Genomic DNA, 22,911 nt, shown 5'->3' with positions numbered 1-22,911 from the left:
AGTTTTCCTATGGAAACAGTAGTCTGAAAGTGTTTGAGAGTGGGTTACAGACACTAGGAGATGGCAAAAGAAAATGGGAACACTGGGTGTCCATCCTTAACCTTCAGTTGTTAATCCAAAGGCAAATCTGAGACAGAATTTGGTACCATTGTCAGGCACTGGCCCCTGGAGCCAATGGCCAGTTGAGTTTTAGAACTCCCTTCTTCTGCCTCCCTTGCTCAGTGCTGACAGACATCATATAGAGCCTGCATTCAAGGCCTCTATAGCTCTTTCCTAAGATTATCTGTTTAATCCTCCTGTGAACATTCCTGATCTCCTGGGTCTGCATGTGGTTAACGAATGAAATCCTCTATGGCACTGATACCTGACTCTTCTTTATCATCTCAGGACCCCCGCATAGTGGTTGGATTATTATTTTAAAGGGAGTTGTGGGGTACCTGGGTAGTATAGTCAGTTAAGCATCTGACTCTTGGTTTCAGCTCAGGTCATGATCTCAGGATCATGAGATCCAGCGCCGAGTCGGGAGCCCATGCTCAGTGGGGAGTCTGCTTGAGATTCTCTCTCCCTCTCCCTGCCCTTCCCACTTATGTATGCTGCTCTTGCTTTTTCTCTCCCTCTGTCTCAAGTAAATAAATAAAGCTTTCTTATAAAGAAAGGGGGTTGCATGGAAATGTTTGTGAGTGTTGGTTTTGTGACTTCAAACACTCATATGTGTCCCTGTCATTACTTTCAGGTTGGAGAGACCATTGGCATTAGTGAAGAGATTATGGGTCTGACCATCTTAGCAGCGGGGACCTCCATCCCTGATCTTATCACCAGTGTCATAGTGGCCCGGAAGGGACTTGGAGATATGGCTGTGTCCAGCTCTGTTGGAAGCAACATTTTTGACATCACTGTGGGGTGAGTAGAGACAGCTCCACGAAAGTGCACACACCAGCTTTGCCTTCTGGCTTTGTCTGGCTTTGTCTTCTGAGAGGCTGTGAAAACACAACCGGGATCTCTGAGCCCAAAATTAACCAATACCAATAAAAAGTAAACACTGGGAGTATCGTTCACTTTCTCCATTTTTTCATTTTCAGAGAACTTAATGAAGAATAAGCTATCCCTAGGTAGGCAAAAACACATGCCTGCAAATGGAGTGGATATTGTAGGGAATACTTTAAGAATTTTACTTATATAATGGCATGGGTTACAAGTTAAGAATATTCAGTATTCAGGTATGATGGAGATGCTGTGCAGTTTTCCTATATTTTTTTCTATATTCTAATTCTGATTAAAGTCCCCACCAGCCTCGGATGAGATTTTGGTTTTTTCTTTTTTTTTTTTTTTTTAACATTTTATTTATTTATTTACTCATCAGCGAGAGAGAGAGAGAGCATGTATGCACAAGCAGGTAGAGTGGCAGGCAGAGGCAGAGAGAGAAGCAGGCTCCCTGCTGAGCAAGGAGCCCGAAGCGGGACTTGATCCCAGGACCCTGGAATCATGACCAAAGGCAGCGGCTTAACTGACTAAGCCACCCAGGCATCCCGAGATTTTGGATCGTAAAACAAACTGGAACAAACATAGGCCCAGCAAAAATATTCTATCTCCTTTGGAAAAGGCTGGCATGTTTGGCATTATTATTTATGTATGCTGGTAAAGATATTCTAAGTTTCTCAGGGACGCCTGGGTGCCTCAGTCAGTGAAGCGCTTGCTTTCAACTCAGGTCATCATCCCAAAGTCCTGGGATCGAGTCCCACAGCCAGCTTCTCCCTCTGCCTGCCTCTACCCCTGCTTGTGCTCTCTCTCTCTCTCTCTCTGACAAATAAAAAAAAAAATCTTAAAAATAAAAAATAAAATAAGATATTCCAGGTTTTTTGAAAGTCAAAAGATGAGATCTATTCTTACAGCTAAGCAGTCTGGAGTTCTCAATACGAATCATCTCTAAAGTGGGTCAGACTGGGACACTCTTGTTTCTGTCATTTCATTTAACATGTCTGAAGTAAAAGGAGTCTGATAAGTAATGCTGAATGAGAACCCCTGAGAAAGGAAGACATGGGATGTGATCCTTATGTTCCCGGACCTGAGACTTGAATTTAGAAACTATGGATCTACTTTCGCATTGAACATCTTGCATATTATTCTCTTATACCTTTGCGTTGGCTGGGTTTTCTCAGTGTCTGCTTTGTGAACTCTATGTACATTTTTATTCCTTGAAGCCACACAATGATCCTATGACATATGTATTATGATCCCCACTTTTCAGAGAAGGAAACTGAAGGGCACAGCGTTCACAAAACCAGTAAGTGAGAGAGCTGGGATTTGGGCAGAGTCTGTGCCTTCCACCATGACACTCTGCATAAAACACTGCCCTGAGCTCCCACCGTCTTAACCACCTTTAGATCCCAAAGGATTCCTCTCCTGCCATATCTCCTTCCTTCATAGGCCCCTCTCACTCAAGATTCCTTCCCACATGTCTGTCTGGAAAACTCCAACTTACCCTACCAATGTCAAATCTCAGCTTCCCGGATGCCCTTCAGCCTGACTGGGGGCTTTTGTTCCTGGGAACTCTCTGCAGATCATGCTCTTATGGTCGTGTTTATCAGTCTGCGCACTGGACTGTGAACTGCTCAAGAGCAACAGCTCCCTGTAGCCTCAAGCAATCCCTAATGCACCATGGTGACTTCACAAATGTTTGCAGACTGACTGACTGTATGAATGAATGCCTTAAAAGGTAGCTGTTTGGAAGGAAGGGGGTCTCTGGTAGAAACTATTTCTCAGTCGCACTGATTACACATTTAGAGTAGTTTTTGTGGTCAGTCTCCTGTAAAGAGGAAGATAAATGTGCTTAATACAAAGAGAAAATCCTACCAACTGGGGAAAATCGTAAGGCCCATTTGTCATGTTTTTGAAAAATAAATATTCTAGAGAATTACAAGATGCTTATGTTCATTGTTCTTAAATTGTATATATAGTCACAGCTTACAGGAAGTGTAAGGGAAAGTAACCCCTAACACTACTACCCAGGACCAACACTTAAATTTTGTATGGTCGCTTTCAAATATTTCACATTTTCTTCCTGAATATTCAGTTTTGTCCTTTTGGAGAACCTTTTTTTTTTTTTTTTTTTCCATTTTAAAGCCATTTCTGCCTGGCACAATGTAGGCATCTGTTAATTAGTAAATCAACTATTTTTCTAAGTTTCTTTGTAGCTCTCATAATTAACAGCTTATCACTTCAGTGTATTTCACTGCCGCTTTCCTAACCATACGGGAGAAGAATGAGGCACAAACAAGTCAGCTGTAAGAGAGAGGGAGCCGGGGATGACAGCTGGAAGGGACTGTCGTCAGGAACAACTCCTCGGTCCTGTGTTTATTAGATACAAGATAGCAAAGGAGAAGAAGGTTATAGAATAGTCACACGTCTAGTAAGTCTCGAGGGTAAACAAGGAGGAATGTGAGTCATATGTTGGTCACAAGTTTTAGAGGAGTAAGGTGTGTCTGGTCGGGCAGCAGGGATCCGTAGTTGTGCAAACGCACATAAAAGGATTACCTTAGGAGGAGGCTTTCTCAGAGGGTCCGGGAGATGATGGAAAAGGGAAGTGGGCGGGTTCCCCCCTGAGCCGGCAGGGAGGACATGTATCATTCCCTCCGCCAGAGGCTTGCTGCTGGTACAAGTTTTTCTCAAGGTCATCTTTAAGTATGCTTGCGTGAACAGTACAACTCCTCATTAGTTAAAGTTATAGTTTAAGCAGTATATTAATCTGAGGGACAGCTACATTTCACCCTGTTGCTTTTCAGTTTAGCCACAATTTTTTTTTATTTTTTCCAATTTTCAGCAATTGTGGGAACTTTGATGAAAACCTTCATGCAGAAAACTTCCTCTTATAATTATTTGTATTAGAACAAATTCCTCCAAGAAATATTAATGAATTAAATGAGCATTTTGTGGCTATTGATGTATACTTTTCCAAAAAAGAGTATACCAATTGATGAACTTGTAAGTAATATATTGAGCATGAAAGATATTTCATAGTCTTGTTGGCTTTTGCTTTTGCTTATATTAATACATACTCATCGTAAAAGATTTAGAAAATACATATAAAACATAAATAAAAATCAATGATAATACACCACTCTGTTTTAGATATATATAGTTTATAATATTGAAATAACATTGCTTTTTTTATGTTCATCCTTCATTTCAACTATAGAATTTCATCATGACTATTTGCCTATATCACTATAAGCTTATAAATTTTTTTTTAGGCTTATGATTTTTTAACAGCTGTATGACACTACTTCAACTTAAAAGTTTGTTACTTAACTAGTTTTTTTGAATTAGAGATTAAGGTATCCCCAGTTTCTCACTACTCAAAGTAATACAGAAAAAATGATCTCTTTTTTTTTTTTAAGATTATTTATTTATTTATTTGTTAGAGAGAGAGAGAGCGACCACAGGCAGACAGAGAGGCAGGCAGAGGCAAAGGGAGAAGCAGGCTCCCTGCCGAGCAAGGAGCCCGATGTGGGACTCCATCCCAGGACACTAGAATCATGACCTGAGCCAAATGCAGCCGCTTAACCAACTGAGCCACCCAGGCATCCCAAAAATGATCTTTTTTAAAAAGATTTTATTTATTTACTCATGAGAGACTGAGAAAGAGAGGCAGAGAGAGAAGCTGGCTCGCCACTGAGCAGGGAGCCTGATGTAGGACTTGATCCCAGGACCCCAGAATCATGACCTGAGCCGAAGACAGATGGTTAACCATCTGAACCACCCAAGCACCCTGAAATGATCATTTTTCTGAATAAAATTACATTTGCAAGTTTTATACATATGTATATTTCAAATATATATTATTTATTTTTATTTATTTATGTATTTAGAAGCAAGAGAGAGAGAGAGTGAGCGTGGGCTGGGAGGAACAGAGGGGGGCAGGGAGAGAGAGAGAGGGAATCCCAAGCAGGCTCCATACACAGAGCAGAGCTAGACCTGGGGCTCCATCTCACAACCCTGAGATCATGACCCCAGCCAAAATTAAGAGATGCTTATTCGACTGAGCCACCCAGTCACCCCAACATTCTTGCTCCCTGACAATAGAACTGGTAGATCGAAAGGCATGAAAAAATGTAATTTTTCCTACAGAGGGTTTTTACCTATTTGTGGTGCCATCCAGCACAACTTCACTTTACTGGATACGTACATGCACATGTGCATGTCTCGTTACTTAATAAGAGTACAATGGTTTTGATCTTTTCTTCCTAAGAATGGGCAGTGTGGAACAAGAGGTCCCCAGGACAAGTCCCTAGTGGAGGTTTTCACATTTGTACCATCTCCTCGCAAGCACTTCACCCCAACACACACACACACACACACACACCCCACTCCCTCTTTTCCTAACTTTCCATTACTGACAGCAGGATGCCAGGGCTCCCCCACCTCACCCCCACCCCCCGCTGAGAGCTGGCACTGCACCTTGTACCCAAAGCTGGCCTGTGGAACCCCTCCCCTCCTGACCTGGTGCAGGAAGTCTGCGCCTCCCAGCCGGGCTCTAGTGAGCAAATCACCTGTAGTGATTGCCATGAGGTAGTTGTATCAATCACTTCAGCTTGGCCCAGGTTAAATATGAACCCAGACGGGGCCTGTATGTGCCAGGTCTTCAAGGGCTCTGCCTTCACCTGCTCCCTCCAACGGAGGAGTTCGGATAGGTAAACTCACGACCCCTTTTACCTCATTATTTCTCTCAAGCTATTTGCTTTTCCTCTCAAGAACTTGAGCTTCAAAAGAGCACCTCTTCTTTCATTTCTCTGAGGTCAGACCAAAACAGAATCTCCCTCAGCCAAAGGCTAAGACCTTGCAGAAGCCTCATCCAGCTTGGTGGCTGTGTCCAAGTTTCCCCAGCCAACGTTCCATCATTAGGCTCAATGGATAGCCCTGTATCTCACTCAGGCACCTGGAGATGCACAGGCCGTGTGGGTCATGTGTTGTCAGCCATTTTCCTCTCGCTCAGAGTCCTAACTCACTTCCAGGGTGCACCTGACAGTTGGCTTTTCTGATGTCTTCCAGAATCGCCACTCTAGATAGAAAACAAAAGATGTAACCAGATTTTTAAAAGTCAAATGCAAAGGGACAGAGCAGGTATAAAAATATGTAATAAAGTTTTTTTTATAAAAACCACATCACAAATGTAAGATACTCACTCAAATTTTTCAGGAAGACAAATTTTAGTCAAAAGGTTGTCCCATCTTTTCAGAAATAAATCTCAGTCAGCTAAATCATGTATCATTTGTTTTCACTGCCTGGTAGATTGTTAATTAAGTCATTGCTATTCCTTGTCTCCATCCCTAAATATAATGTTGCCATTTTCACCACCAGTTTCTCTGCCTTTTCTCCATTTGTCTGCTCCTTCTCCTGCCCTGTACAAATCTTCCAGTTCACCTTTTTAGGGTAAGAAAGAAACACAATTATTTCAAACCACACTCAGAAATCAGCTGTGGTGGTCATACTAGTCTTTTGGAGTACGAGGGTGACTCAGTCAGAGAAGCGTCTCACTCTTGGTTTTGGCTCAGGTCATGACCTCAGGGTCTTGGGTCAAGCGTACGCCGAGCTCTGAGCTTGAGATTCCCTTTCCCTCTCTCTCCCCCACTGTCCCTTCCCCCACTTATGCTCGCTGTCTCTCTTTCTCTAAAAATAAGTAAATAGAGGCACCTGCGTGGTACAGTGGATTAAACGTGGGACTCTTGATTTCGACTCAAGTCGTGATCTCGGAGTCCTGAGACTGAGCCCTGTGGCAGGCTCCACACTCCGTGTGTGGTCTGCTTGAAACTCTCTCTCCCTCTCCCTCTGCCCTAACCCCCACTCACTCTCTCTCTCTCTAAAATAAATCAAACTTTAAATAAATAAAAATTTTTTAATTTTAAAATAAATAAATAAATAAAATCACCTGCAGTGGTCACAGCTTTGCTCTTACTCAACCCTAGAATGAATCCTCTCTTTTCCCTAATTCAGTCGGGAAATAGATAAAGGGTTTTGAAGGTCACCTGACTTCCTTATGTGATTTCCTGGGCTGGCCTCACACCAGTCATAGTGAACCTAACCAGACACCCTCCTCAGATTACAGATTCCAAGAAGCTGATACTATGCCGTATGGCTTTTTCAACATGTCTGACTGCTCCCCCGTCTATCCCTCACAGGCTCCCGCTGCCCTGGCTCCTGTACACCATCATTCACAGGTTCCAACCAGTGGCTGTCAGCAGCAATGGCCTCTTCTGTGCCATCGTCCTCCTCTTCATCATGCTGCTCTTCGTCATCCTCTCCATTGCTCTCTGCAAATGGCGGATGAACAAAGTGCTGGGCTTCATCATGTTTGGCCTCTATTTTGTGTTCCTGGTGATCAGCGTCCTCCTAGAAGACAGAATTCTTGTGTGCCCTGTCTCCATTTAGTATGAAAAGCCATATCTTGAACTAACAGCATGGATGGTCCCTCCCCGCCCTGGGTTCTAGGCTCCTTGACCTCTCCAGAGGAGGCAGCTGGCACACACAGCCATGGGCATTTCAGAACATCCCTCCTTGGTGGATTTGAGGATGGATGGATTCACACTGGGCCCACTCATTTCACAAGCTGCTGCCAACTTTGCCTACTGAAACAGCTCCACACAAGAGACCATGCAAGAACCGTCCATTTGGGGCTTCTCTCCATTTCACCACTGACAGGTACTCCTCGCTGGTCGGAGGTACATTTGTTGTAATGATGCAAACAATGACAGAGGTTCTCTCTCTATATACGTACAAAATATACAAATTATAAATAGATGCACATGAACATACCCCTGCCTGTTCCTGTATTATACCTCTCCTTTCATACCTATAGAGTAATACGTACCTGTATACAAAGAAAAAGAAAAATTTTATATATATATATATAAAATCATCACATATATATATATATAAATACAAATGCATCTTTTCAGGGATAGCTCTAGTATATTTATAGCACCTATTTGAAGAGGGGCATCAACCTTCAGTCTGAGCTTTACCTCTTAAGTGCAAGAGGTAAACTAACAGAATCATTGCTGTGACCTTCAGCCTACCTTGGACTTATTGGGATCCTGCCTGATAAGGCGGATATTTTAGAGAAATATGTTGCAGGAGGGAGGGCTTGGTGGAGAGGGTCTGTAGGGACCCTGAGATGAGACCTTGAAAATATTCCCACCAGCCAGTGAAGACTATCTGCCCACCCCTGCTGGGGTACACTGATCAAAACCCGTGGGGTTACTTGGGACAGACAGACATAAAACCCAGACTGAGTGGATATTGCTTTGGGGTGGGGAGAGGCAGGGGAGAGGTGACCAGGGTTAGGAGTTTTTGAAAATTTTTTAATATATTGCCCTAGCATGCAAGTAGAAAATATAACTGCAAACCAAATTAGTGTTCTTCTAGGACAATGAGACTATATAAACTGAACCTATATTGTTCTAATGCATGTCTCATTATCATCCAAAAAGGGGGGTGGGGGGCAAGTCTAGCTCTGATTGTCATTTAGGCGTATTTTGATGCTAAGGGCTCACATATAATCCAAATGCCTGCCAAGAGAGCCTGCCATATGTAATAAGAAATACCATCGAGTAGAGGGGCTCAGTGAAACTTGCCACCTAATGGGAATATAAGGGCATACGCAGTTCTTTAAAGCATCTTCCAATGTGGTTCATAAAGGGCTTTAGTATCTAAAGAAATCATTATTCCACCAATAGAACTAAACTGATTCTGATCAATATTGCTTGGATTAAGGTAGCTTAGAGATGTTTGGAAAGGCATTTGCACACTCAGCACACTCAGGAAGGTTTCTGAGTCCTCCACCTAGTGGTGCCAGGACCAGGATTTGGTTAAGGCACATGCAAAATCTGTGTCTCTCCTTCCACAAGCGTAGAGTCCACTGAAGACTTCTTCATGCTTCTTCCTCAACCCAGTCACTCCAGGGTTTTGATCTCTTGATTTTGCTCAGCATTCCTGTAACATTTTCATTTCGTTCATACCCCCCCATTCTGTTTAATATCTTGTATGATTTCTCAGGTCTGTGTCCATAGAAAATAAAAAACATCACGAGAGGAGGGGGAGGCGAAGTCAATTGATGAAAAATTAGTGTTTCTCATTCCCCCAAGTCATGCTTTCCTTTCAATCAGCTGAAAAAGTAAACAGAGGATGGCCCATTATTCGGCCCCCACCTTCCAACCTAGGCGGCCCACGCCCCATACTGGCAACTCTACGACATGTGTTCTTGTCTCCAGTCTATTGCATCCCTGATGACGCTGTGATTCTGTTGTGGGCACGGACCTCCTCACATGGGGAGAGAGGAGGCGCAACTCACAGAGAGCAAGGGAGGGAGACCTAACAGCCCCAGATGAAGCTCAGTATTCCTTCCACAAGACCCCAGCTCCCTCCAAAGCGCAGGACAGTAACAGGCAGCGTGGGTCCGCTCCTCCCCCACCAGCAGAAGGCGCTTCCGGGCGCGGAGGACCTCTGGGAAAATAGGGAAGCAAGATGGCCGCCACAGGAGAGGCGAGCCGCCCCACCCCCGCTTTGCAAAGTCGGTGGTCAGTTGAGGGAGAAAAGCCCGCCCGCATCTTCATCAAGGGCAGGGTGTTGTATTGAGGCAAGAATTTGTGCTGCTTCCTTAGAGGGAAAGAGAATGAATAAGTGAACTTTTTGTTAGATCCTGCGGTGGTTCCCCCACCCCTCCCCCACGCTTTACTTGAAGGGGAGCAAACTGGGTTACTGCATGAGTATGTATTATTGTCTGGTCTGTTACCCGAGGGAACGTCTGGATAGTTGACGTTATCTCAGCCGCAGACCAACTGCATGAAACCCAAAAGGATGAGGGAGGCCCACCGTAGCCCAGGTCTTGTTCCAGCACCTGCTGACGCTTCCCCGCCCCCGCACTCCTTCCCAGCCATTCCCAGCTCACAGTGAAGACCCACCCAAGCGGCCACAGAACATTTCACTCGCCTCGGGAGCTCCACGTCCCAGGAAATGCTGTGGCTTTTAAAAGTCGCCCTTGAGGAGACAGGATTTATGAGCCTATTCTGGCCCCTGTGAGGAGCACTGAGCACGATGTACAACAGCCGTGTCCCCTGCCTGCCTGGTAGGCAGTCCCCTTCCCTGGCCACTGCTGTCCTCAGGATGGGTCTATAAGGTCATGTGTTAGGCTCCACTAAGTCCAGAGAGCGGTGTGTAGAATGCAACAGTAGATCTTGAAAAGCCTTCAAATCTCTAACATAATTCTAAGAAAGAACTTTCCTGAGCAGGTCATCTCTAGCACTTTCCCTGCATGCCTGTATATATACATGTATAAATATATCCTTATACCAGATCTGTATGTACACACGCTACATCATCACCCTCTGACCTGTCACCTTCAGGATTCAAAAGCAGGGCACATCAAGTTTGTCGTGATGAAGGAAGAGAAAAGTCACACACACCACCAATGTAAGGGAACATCTCTTTCTGATCTCTTAAGGTTTGTTCTGGGCGTGTGTTCACACTAAGCCACATAGTATGGCCTCACTCCTTATACTTGCCCACTCCAAGAGTGGAGTTATGGAAATGGCCAGCTGTAGCCTCAGTGCTGACCTATAGGCAGAGACTACACAACTACTACACAACAGAAAAGCCTAGACTGCAGAAATTCTTCTCTTTCTTGTAGCAGGGTGTATAAATATCAAAAATTCTAGAACCACCTTCTTGCTTCTCAACCTAAAACAAGCAAGCCTTGCCCCGAGGGTTCCAATCAACCCCAGCAAACCAAGCAGGTCTTGCTTGCTGACACCTCCCCTGTGGCCATCCATAGGCAGCCCCCGCACAGGAGAGCAAGCTGGCTCAAGCCAGGAATGCCCAAGTAGAACATTCTAAATTGCATCTGGAAATGCGCGTGCTGGGTCCCTCTGCCTTCTGAACCTGACTAGTTCCTGAAGCACTGAAGCTGGTGGTGAGATGGCGTCTGTGCAGTCTTCCAGGACCTAGGCTGAGCCCATATCAGGAATCCACAGAACACGTGCACAGACCAAGGCATAGGGCTGTTTGTCAGTTTGGCAGATGAGGCAGAGTATCCTAAAGCGGGCCCAAAAGATTATATAAAGAGGCAGGCACTGATTCATAGTCAGGGAATATGCTTTGTAAGGCTTCTAACAGGTGCCCCCTGGCAGGGGCCATTATAATTTATTTTCTAGGAAAGGCATGAATCAGGTGCTTTGCAGTCCTTTCAGCAAAACACAGCTGCCTCACTGATGAGACATTTGATAATATTAATGTACATCCCTTCCTGGGCAGGGAGAAAGTTGGCAGACTCCCCACTAACGCTCACAGCTCTTAAACCCTGAAACAGGGAGATGGGCAATCAGCCACAAAGGGAAGCGCCCCACCCCCACCCCCAGTCCACCTTAACAGAAAGCTGACCAAGCAAACCACAGCAGCTAGAGCTGCCAGCCAGAGACACAGCTGGAGAAAAGGGGACTTCCGCTCCCTGCTCAGCTGAGATTGCTGGGTTGGAATATGTGATAGGAGTCTGATGACCTATCTGAATACAAGCATTTCCAGAAACTTCAGTATGCTTTCTTCCCTGCACTTGCCAATGCACATACACACAATTACAAGGATGCCACGCTTCCTTGCACGGGGACAGATTGTTACTCTAGTAATTAAGTGCCCATATTAGAAGTGACGGGTCTATTCCAGAAGACATACAGGGAAACTGTCCTCAGGGTGATTTCTGGGGAAATCAGCTATCTCCTGAAGGCTTGATGTAGAAGCTAATGCTCATTCTGGCTAAGCCAGATCTCACATAAGCATGTGGCTTAATGTTTTTAAAAAGACACATCCTCAACTCCTTAACGTCCCTCAGCAATATTGTCTTTAATTAGTAAGTAAGGACTTTGCCATTAAAAGAGAATTAGTGGCGGGGCAGGGAGGGGAATGAAGCATAAGGAAAAGAAAGGAAAAAATTATTTCCTTTTACGACAATTCCCAAGAAAACAAGTGTCACACTGATATATATCCCCTGCATAGTTTTAAATAATTACAAATTTCAGGCTTTTTCAACTAATTATATGAACCTGCATAGAGTCCCAGATGAAAATATCTTCCCTTCTCTAGAAGGCCTTGGGATGGAAAGGTTATGTGCCCCTACCCCACTATTTCCGCTTAGCTTCTTGCCTCTCTTTGTGTATCTTTGTTGATTTCACAGCTTTGCATTCTTTGAACTATGTAACAAACAAGAAAAGCAATAAAGGACACTTCTCACCACTCTATTACTTATCATTACAACATTGCAATGTTTTGCTTTTAGGGGTTTTGTTTTTGTTTTTGTTTGGTTCCCGCCACCCTTCACTGGGAGCTTTGAAACACCCAGTATGCTTTCTTTCTGGGAAGAAAGAAAGGGCTATGGCATGTGATTGCCAGGAGAATTCAGGCATCTGTAGAGAGCAGAGGTGGCCTCATGTTTGGTATGGAAATAACACATCTTCCCACCTAGACGCCCCCACCCCCCAGGAGACCAGCCTTGCTCAGAACCACCTGAATTCTACAGTGGTCTTTCATCTGCCTGGTGAAAGTGTCCTTTAAAAACAGCAAGAGAGCGCTAAAAATGATAAAGTGAATCCACAAGTCACCCAGTTTTTATAGAGACAAAAATGACCCTATAATTATGGCTGGGGAGACACCTCTGTTCCAATTAGTATACAAAGGAAACTGCATAGAACATCAAATTAAGCCCGAGCACTTTCACTAAATGAATGACTGACAGACTGGAAAACCTTAAAGAATTTAAAAAAAAAAATAGAGAGAGAACAGCCTACGTTTGGAAGAGTGCCATGGAATCTGCACTGAGTTTGCCAAAGGTTTAATTCTGTTAAGACAGTTCGTCCAGCCTGTCACCCTCAGTGGAAGGATGATTCTTTCACCAGAGAGGGGTCCTGGCTTAGGTGTTCCTGGCAGAACCAGGTTTCCTCAGCTATTAATATTAACAGCCAGCAAGTTAACCCTAGCCCAACAAGTTGATGACTCTACCTATGTCTTTTTTCGGGAGCAGAAAACTATACCCCTTTACCTTGTAGCCCTGACACAGCTGGGAGCCACCGCTCTGTGACTCTATCTGTTTTCATCAAAGGTATCTTTAGAGTTTTATTTCAGAGCCCTTTTTTCCTAATCCTCTTAATTTGGATCGTTCTTCTCTACTCAGCCATTTTAAGTGCTGTCGGGTCTGCCTGAATCTTAGAGCCTTATGACTAATCGTGATACGGTCGGTTCTGGACGGGGATGACTTACCACCGCAAATCCAATGCTTTGCTCCCTTTTTCTGCATCCCTCTGTTGCTCTTACTTTTAGGAAGTCACACTTCATTGCTAATTCACATTCATCTTCTGTTCCCTATCACTTCGGTACCTCCTCTCCAAAACACCGAGCTGAAGCCAGTGCGTTTCTCAGCTGGTCCTGATGCATTTCTCAGCCCGTCCCCGATGCATTTGGCTTGCCATTGTTCCACCTATGGGCCACTCCCTTCTCGGCCTTTCTGAGTCTCAGTCTGCTTATTTCTAATGCCACTTCCGGTTTTCAAGTCCAGAGTGGAGTCAGCGTTCACTCCCCTTCAAGGTTCTCAGCACCAGTCCCGGGTTTGTTTGCACTTGGCAAGACCAGTGAGCATTTTCTGCACCTCCTCATTAATGTGACTATTCAAAAGTGTTGGGCTCCTGCAATTCTGCATCACTGGTGATTTCTTAGGGGGAAAAAAAATCCCTCCTGATTGCTACTACAATATGAACAGAATTCACGACCATAAAAGAGTAGAGTCACAGAAATACCTTCCGAGCACCTGTAGGCTTTGATACAACAGCCCTAACAGGCATTTAGTCAGGGGAGAAAAATATGAACACGGGATGTGGCATGATCATGAGGCCCGGGGAGAGAGGTTAAGGTCATGAGCTGCACTTTTAAGGTCATAATTCCACACTTGCATGATTCCACCTCACAAGGAATTCAGAATGGGGGAGACACCACTGGAAATCATTCAGATGCCCTACCTGCTTGGATTTACCTAAAGAAATTCGTATTTCACTTCAGTAGGAAATAGCAGAAATGATTGGACCTCTCCTTATCTCCCAGTACTGCTGTGCATTTCCTTCCCCTCGTGCTAGGTTGGGTAGGAATTGGTTATAGATTGGGTCCTGGCCCAGGAAACTGGGCTACCGTTCCCCAAAGGGATGAGAATTTGCTCCTGTGTTCTCACATACTGGGCTGCATATTCCTTTATGATGGGTCCATAAGTAGCAAAGGCCTTGGGACTGACAGTTCTTAAAACAGCTCACCGAAAGAGAATACCAGTGATCATGTCACACACACACACACACACACACACACACACACACACAGGAATGAGTTAAGTCTTGAATCCCTGAATTAAATAATTTTAAGGATCAAATTACCTGCATGCAGTAAGGATAGATAATTCCTTGCCATTTAATTAAATGAATTTCCAATTCTTCTCATCAGGATTAAACTGAAGGACGATGGATGCCTTTTGGGTTTTTAATTTTTTAATATTGCACTTTATAGTACTTCATAAGAGACAATTGTCTTAATTAAAGCCATAAAATACCAATAATACATATATTCAGGGCTTCTGAATATAGTCAGTCAATAAGCAGTCATGAGTCATTCCTGTTTTGTATTGTTTGTTGTAAATTGGAGTTTATCTGTTCTATTTTTTATTGCATACAATTACTGTTCTAGACAATCCTAACCTACTGATAAATTTTGGATGTGTACTTCAATAAAACTCTGAAAATGAAAGAAACTGTTCATTTCACAAAGGCATTCTTCATTTTCAAAGTAGCTTGTGACATAGTTTCTTTAAATAGCAAGTTCTGGTACAATATTGAAAATATTTCTCTTTCTAAATTATAGATTTATTATTTTTCAGGAATCCATTTGTTATGTAAAGCAAGGTTCACCCATATAGAGAGTGAAATGGATAAGTAGGCAAATATATACTTGGGAAATTTAAGGTTTGTTTGAGTTTTTATGTAAATGTAGGATGGGCCTAAGAAGTTCCCTTATAAAAATGGCAAATATAGATATTCAATTTGTCGATAGTTTCCTATGCCGACATTATAAACCTTCCTTGGGAGGACACAGAAAATAATAGACTTCATAATGCACTGCGTTTCTGCTAAAATACACAAGTTCTGACCAGTATGGTAGGCTACTTAGCTATATACGCAAAGGTCCCCACAACTAAAAACTTTAATATTTCCCTTGATCACAACTTTCTGTGTAATTTGAGGGAAAGCTAAAAGAATGACCAGAAAGCATTTAATAGCCTAGAAATATTCACCACAACTGGGTGCTTAAATAATTATTATAAACATGTACATTAAATTGAACGACCCCATCAGTTTGATGCTTAAATATTTCTTTGCCCTAAGATAGAGGGTCTAGACCAAGAGCCAGTGATGTTCTTGTGGGGGACTGTTTTGTGGTCTGAAGACTTTCTCCGAAGGACAGAGACTCTCCATCGGAAAAGGGAGTCTCTGTTAACATACAGCCCTGTTGGGCACTGCATGTAAAGTCCGTATTTGTGCCCTACAGTCTAGCCCAGGAGAAATGGCTGGACCTCTATTTGTCAGTATTGTGGTGCATTTCCTTCCTCGAGTGTGAAGAAGCTCCAGAAGCAAGAGCTTCTATCTCCAAGCAATCTGGAGTCTCAAAGAGCCATTGCAAATTGGAACAGCAAAACTCCTTCCTGGATTAATGCAGTTGCTGCTAGCCCTAGAGGAAAGATAAATTATACTTTTGTTCTTCGCATATTGGTAAAACAGACAGAATGTGATCGACACCGACCCGAATGTAGCCATTTGCCCTAGAGCACCTAAACCTTTTTTTGGACAGGTTACATTAAAAATCTCAGAATGCCATTTTTGTAAAGGATCTTTTTAGGGATCAATGTCATCCCCTGCTTCCTCTCTTTGCCTCCATTTTAAAGAAGCATTTTAACCCCTATCTTTACCCCCAACAAGAATCCAAATGATGCACTTTTGAATTATTTTTGTCATTTTCTGTGTGTTTTGTTTATTACGCACAGTTTTCACTGGATGACAGCTGTATGGAGGTTTTGCGTCAGTTTATTCTCTGTGAATATGTCTGTACATAGAAAGCTATATTTATTTGTACATAGGCTGTTTGCAGTAATATGTTTCTGTCCCATGAACTTCACTTGATAAAGGGCGTTTGTTTCTTCACTGTGTTCCTGTTACACTTTCCGCACCTTTGTGCTTCTACTACTGGTAATCAACTCATAGAATATCACTTTATGTAACTAAATCTCCTCGGTGTGAAAAATAATAGTAATAAAATTATTGACTCTAAAAAAAGTTGTTTTTTGAATAATCCTTGACATCAGCTAATCAGGACCCTCAGGTCTCAAGAAATAGACAGTCGTAGACATTTCATTGCAGGGATTCAAGGGAACAAAAACGCAAGCAGTACTTATATTCATTATAACTACTGAATGCTTACTAATGTCATTTGAGCTCTTAAATGTCTGATAGACCCTCATACATAGAAAGGACTATACGAACAATTAGATTTTTATTAATTAAATATACTGAAATTGTAAATTTAAAAGCCTAGTGTTCTCTAAGCCTTTAAACTCAGTTTAGAAGTCTTGTTATGAATCTGATATTTTACATAAAAATAAAATTTCACAGTCACTGACTTCTTTGATTATACTCAAGTAACTGATAAATTTAAAAGATTAAACTCTAAATAGTTAACCTCACTTGTGAATTAAATTCCCTCAGGCACTTTTTAAATGTTACACAATTAACATACCCGATTTTCTGAAATACTCCAAAAGCATGACAAACCTAAAAAAAAAGAAAACCAACACCTTCCCTAGGCACGTCGGCAATTCTTCTTAATCTAATATAGCAAACAAAATATCATAAACCAGGTTTTCACCTAATACTATTTACCAACAATAAAAATCTACTATGTCTTTAAAATGAATATCATGAGACTAATATCAATTACACATTTCAAACTTTAATCTGATTACTGATATGCCAGATTTGTGTAGAATATCTTAAAACACAAATGCACACCAAACAACCCAATGATTATAAAAGTTATTCCTAAACCACACCAAAATGTCAGTGTTATCAATACGATTTACTTTATTATCACTATATTTCAGTGTCACCTTACTGACAAACGAGCAGATCTACCATCTCTGTGAGGATGTGATGACTGAGACTGAATCACAGTACTGTTATTTATCATGGATTGTGTGGATCCCAGAACATGACCCATGATCCCTACATACAAGATGACCCTGCAGGAGCCAACAGTAGTCACAGAGCACTCAGACTGTGAGTCACATCCTGTTTCATATTCATGGACAGCCCCGTCTTCACCAAGCCCCAGCCTCTCCACTCAAGTTTAATGTTGCAATCCAATGAGCATCATTACCATTACTTTTTTTTTTAAGATTTTTTTAAGATTTTATTTATTTATTTGACAGAGAGGCAGGCAGAGAGAGAGGAGGAAGCAGGCTCCCCACTGAGCAGAGAGCCCGACTCGGGGCCCAATCCCAGGATCCCAGGATCACCACCCGAGTCAAAGGCAGAGGCTTTAACCCACTGAGCCACCCAGGCGCCCCCCCATTACTTTTTTTTAACTTGAAATTTCTTTCAAAGCTTTGTCTCCTTATTTGAGTAGGTGAATTTTGCAGGTTTTTTTTTTAGTTTCAGCCAGTTTTTCTGTACCTCTGGATTAGAGTCTTCTAATCTCTTCATTTCTTGGTTGGATTCTTTATTTTTTTTTTAAAGATTTTATTTATTTATCAGAGAGAGGGGGGAGAGAGAGCGAGCACAGGCAAACAGAATGACAGGCAGAGGCAGAGGGAGAAGCAGGCTCCTTGCTGAGCAAGGAGCCGGATGTGGGGCTCGATCCCAGGACGCTGGGATCATGACCTGAGCCGAAGGCAGCTGCTTAACCAACTGAGCCACCCAGGCATCCCTGGATTCTTCATTCTGTTCGTAACTTTCTTGTCTGCCCTGACCACAAATCCAAACATTTTATTAACAACGATGTGTGTGCACTAATGCTAAATACTTTGTATACATTTCATTTAATCCTCATAATAACTGAGTTGGGTGTCATTTTATTCCCATTTTACAAATAGAAATGGGAGGCCCAGAGTGGTTCAATAACATGCCCAAGATCACACAGTGTCAGAATATTAAACTAAATCTGAGTCCTTCCATTACCCAATTTCGAGCTTATAAAGATCACTTGTCACCTTCTCCATGAGCTACATAATCACCCCAAGTCCCAGGACTTAGAGTTATGGGCCGCACAAGCCACGAGGCACGGTGAAAACACCAAAGTCAATCAAGTGTTGGGCCTCTTTCGGCGTTTCCTAAACTTACACTTCTCCATAACAAAGTACATGAAAGCCAGCTGCAACTGAACGAGTGAGTTTGGTGTCTCCATCACAGGATTTCTCAGCCTTGGCACCGTGGACATCTGGGGCTGGAAGATTATCTGTTTGTGGGTGCTGTCCTATGCATTATAGGGTGTTTAGCATATCCCTGACTTTTATCCATTAAGTACAAGTTTCAATGAACAAAAAAAATGTTTCCAGACGTTGGCAAATGTACCCAGGGGTGGGGGGTGTAAAATCGCCTGTGCTCGAGAACCACTACAGTTCTGTCAAGTAGAATTCAGTCTGCAACATCAAGGTTGAAGCACTTCAGCCAATGTTGCCTTTTCAGCTCACTCATGTGCAGTCTCTCTCTCTCTCTCTCTCCCCAACACACACACACACACACACACACACACACACACACACGTATCCAGGTCCCCCTCCACAGCAGTGCAAAGGTACCAATTCAAGCAGGGAAAGTCCATTTGGCCTCAATTTTTAAATGGTCTCCATGTGAACAGAAACTGCTGAGGCTACACTTTGGGACCCCTCCTTCAGCCCATTCCACACGGATGGGCATTTTACCAACCATGGTAAAATGGTTCTAAGGTGTCTGCTTCTCTTGTGTTTCTGGGTCTCTCTCCCTGGGCAAAACTTGACCATTCTCTTGAAGGATTTTCTGCAACCCACAGCCATAGAATAGCACATCCCCCAAATCATGCTCCAAGGGGGCCTCTTTCATGAACATCCATAGGCATTGTCCTTGTAGCTGGGTTTCTCCCCAGAGGAAGATTTAAAGGTCTTTTTCTCTATCAGGATAACTTAAAGACTGAGGGCAAACAGTCAATATTAAAGAAAGCTTAAAATCCGTGCTTGCCCTCATCTTCCTTCCAGAATGAATCCCAATCCTCAGCAACAAGGGTTTATTTAGGAGCTGCTTTATATTTAGGGAAAAGGCACAGAGATTTTAGCATCAGTTCAACCCAGTGATGTTTACAACCCCAATGGTATTTTTGATCTATGTTTGAGAATGTAAATATTTTCGTCACAATGACATTAATGCTAATTTCACCAGTGCTGATTTCAGGCAACTTTCATTAGTTTGATTAAAATCTTTGCTCAGTTGTCTATAGGGAACAATTTCTAACCACTTTTACTTTATTGAAATTTTCATAGAGACATTGCTTTCTGTATAAATTTTAAAATAGGGGGCACCTGAGTGGCTTAGTCAGTTAAGCGTCTGACTCTTGATTTAGGCTCAGGCCATGACCTTAGGGTCCTGGAACCGAGCCCCTCATCAGCTCCCTGCTCAGCGAGGAGTCTGCTTCAGGATGTCCTCTGCCCCCCTCACACCCCCGACACTCACACACTCCTTCTCTTTCTAAAATAAATACAGAAATCTTTAAAAATATAATAAAATAAAATAGGAACTCATCAACTAAGTTTTGTTTTGTATCCATATCAGAGTTATTATTGGGAATAGCTATTGGGAATTATTAAAAAGAAAACCATTAGCCCAAAATAGCATCATTTAGGTTTAGGTCCTAAGTCATTAAACCAAACCTTAATACCTAACCTAAATGCAGTTTCAACCCCTCAGGAATGTAATCTTTAGACAGTCAATATGGAATTTGATGGCCAGTACTAGGAAATTTACTGATAGACCCCTTCCACCACCTTTAAGAGGCAACGTTGTCTACACAATGCATTCCTTGCCAATAAGTTTTTTTTTTTCAATGCCCTCTCTCTGCCTTTAAAAACATTTCTCTTGTTTAGCTCAGGTGAGTTCCCCTCTACTTGCTATATGTGATGTTGCCAGATCTATGAATTGTTTAATTAAGCCAATGTGGTCTTTAAATTTAGTCGGTTAGGAGCACCTGGGTGGCTCAGTCATTAAACTTCTGCCTTGGGTCCTGCGATCAAGCCCCTCGTGCCTCTCCCTTCCCACTCAACCTGCTTGTGTTCCTCTCTTGCTGTCTCTCTCTCTCTGTGTCAAATAAATAAATAAATAAAATCTTTAAAAATTGATTAGTTAATTAATTTACTCAATTAAATGTTGTTTTTTAACAGAATCTTCTCCAGGATTTGGACTGAACTTAGTTTTTATTGGTACAATTTTACATATCTAAATTTCACCAAAAATATTTAAGTTTTCCAGTAGTTTTTTCATTTTCATTTGGAATTCTAGAATAGATTATACTCTTTGGAGGTTACGTTGCTAAAGAAAAAAACCATAGTATACCTTGGAATTGCTATATTTTTTCCAGAATACCTTCACCTTTTATGACTAGTTTTTTTTAGGTTCGGACTCAGTAAAGATTTATGGCAGTGAAAACACGATTTCCCACAGCACAGCAACCTTGTGTGGGTTTTTTTTATTGTTGCTGTTTTGGGTTGGGTTTTTTTTTCCTCCTTGTTTTTCTGTTTGTTTTTTTTACTACCTCATGCTTTTGTAATACCATTTTTGAAACTTGTTTCTGAATAATCTCAGCTTAAAGTGTAATGCTAAAATCATGAGAACTATTTAAACAACACCAACGAAATCTATTACGGACTGCATTTGATTAATTTATAAAGTATTAAAGGAAAATATGTCCCACAAGAAATTTTTATTAAGCTTTATCAAATGGCATTTGTAAAAATAAAAAGTTACGGGAAAAGTTGCCTTTGCAACTATTTATGTTAGCAATTGGCCTACAAGCACCCATATAATTAATGTTTGGTTTTTAAACAAAAAACACCCCCTAGTCACCAAAACCAAGGTACTGGGGTCCAAATGCATTGACAATGACCAAACATAAAGAAGTCTTGATATAAAGTGTGCAGTGATCAGAGTCCAGAACTGTCAGAAAGACTGACTTTGATCCACCTCTTCTTACCTGCAAGTTACTCAATGACTCTGCATCACCAGTGCCTTGTCTATGAAATAATACTACCATATTTCTACTCCCTGACCCCACCAGAGCTTGTTGGAAAGAATGAGTTACCACTCCATGAGGTGCTGGGTCATAGAAGCCTTTTAGTATATGTCAGCTCTCTCCTCCCCATCCCATGTGATGTTGAGCAAGTTCTAGAACCTCTCAAAGACTGAAAAGATGTTTTAAGTAGATCCTTTATAGGGATATCTGGACACTTCCTAATCTTACAGATTACAGGAATCCTAATTGTTTGTCTCAGTACTCTAACACTACACTCATCAGAAAGCCCGTCTCTTCCTAGGATGCCACTGAGCTCAGTTCCCCCACCTACCCTCACTCAGCAATGTGCCCAGGACCTGGGGACTCTAAAAGCCTAGCTCTGTTACTAACAACAAAGCGGGACGAAATCTTTTTCTGGGGCTGGAGCACCTGGGTGGCTCAGTGGGTTAAGCCTTTGCCTTCAGTTCACGTCATGATCCCAGCCAGGGTCCTGGGATTGAGCCCCACATTAGGCTCTCTGCTCAGCAGGGAGCCTGCTTCCCCTGCCCCTCCTGCATGCCTCTCTGCCTACTTGTGATCTCTCTCTGTCAAATAAATAAATAAAATCTTAAAAAAAAATTCTGGGGTGCACCAAAGCCCTCAGGATTTCCACATCTTTTGGAGACCCTGGGAGCCTATACCTGCAAATAACACACAGAAAACATAAATCTTCTGGTTGGTCGATCTTGCCTCTAGGGCCAGCTCACACATTAAGCACATTCTGTATATCTCTACAGGGACAGCCCTGGGACCTTGTAAACCCAGAGTTGGCAAACACTTGGTAAATCTCACCACTCACACTCCCTGGCCCTCAGCAGACATCAACAATCAATCACAGCACCATTTTCCACTACACTTTCCAGCCGAGCATTCCAGGCAGCCAGTAACCATCAGTGCTCCTGGCTGCAAGACAAAAGCTAATTGTCACATTCCAGCCCAACCAATAAATGAGGGAAATGAGAGCTAAATAGGCAGGGCTACCTTCCTGAGGTCACACTAGTAAGCCGTCCAACTGGATATTAAGGTCTGGTTTTTATTTTGTCTACAGTCTTTGCTAGGGAACCGTGATAAGAAGTCTTCTCATTTAAAAGGCTTAAGTCAGGTCATTAGTTAGGTTATAGCCAGACAGTGAATGATGACAGCTTTTAATTAGTGAGAACTGTGTAGAAAGAAAAGAAAGGTTTTGCTGCTGGGATTTGATAATAGAATTTCCAGTAAATAATAAAAACACCTCAGGGACAAAAAAAAAAAAAAAAGTGATGTCCCCATTTGGTTACAAAACAATTGGAAGGAATGCATACGGCTCTGTCTGCTGCCAGCAGCTAATGACCCATGTCCTTGAAATAGAATCAGGTCAGAGAGGGTTGTAAACATTCACGCTTTCCTGTCTCCTAGCAGGAATTTGCTCAAATGTGCAATCAATCCCTGTAAGAGTTCCACTAGACTTAAGGGGGAAAGGAAAAGAAAAAAATGTTTTCCACAAGAAAAGTAATGCTTGTCACT

General features: G+C 42.4%; 1 protein-coding gene and 1 long non-coding RNA gene across 4 annotated transcripts in view; both read left to right on the top strand.

The window, feature by feature from the left end:
* Positions 1-16,394, top strand: part of SLC24A2 (solute carrier family 24 member 2) — a 248,050-nt gene extending 231,656 nt beyond the window's left edge. For both annotated transcript variants that reach the window (XM_082695359.1, XM_082695358.1), the window contains 2 exons: positions 734-900; positions 7,173-16,394. In XM_082695359.1, the coding sequence (XP_082551485.1) occupies positions 734-900; positions 7,173-7,422 (417 nt within the window). In that variant the 3' untranslated portion in view covers positions 7,423-16,394. The remainder of the gene's footprint in view (positions 1-733; positions 901-7,172) is intronic.
* Positions 1-22,911, top strand: part of LOC309846456 — a 644,888-nt gene that overhangs the window by 317,179 nt on the left and 304,798 nt on the right. The window lies entirely within an intron of this gene.

The sequence above is a fragment of the Mustela nivalis genome (assembly GCF_964662115.1).
Source record: "Mustela nivalis genome assembly, chromosome: 13".
Classification (NCBI taxonomy): Eukaryota; Metazoa; Chordata; class Mammalia; order Carnivora; family Mustelidae; genus Mustela; species Mustela nivalis.
This window is presented reverse-complemented; position numbering and strand designations above follow the sequence as displayed.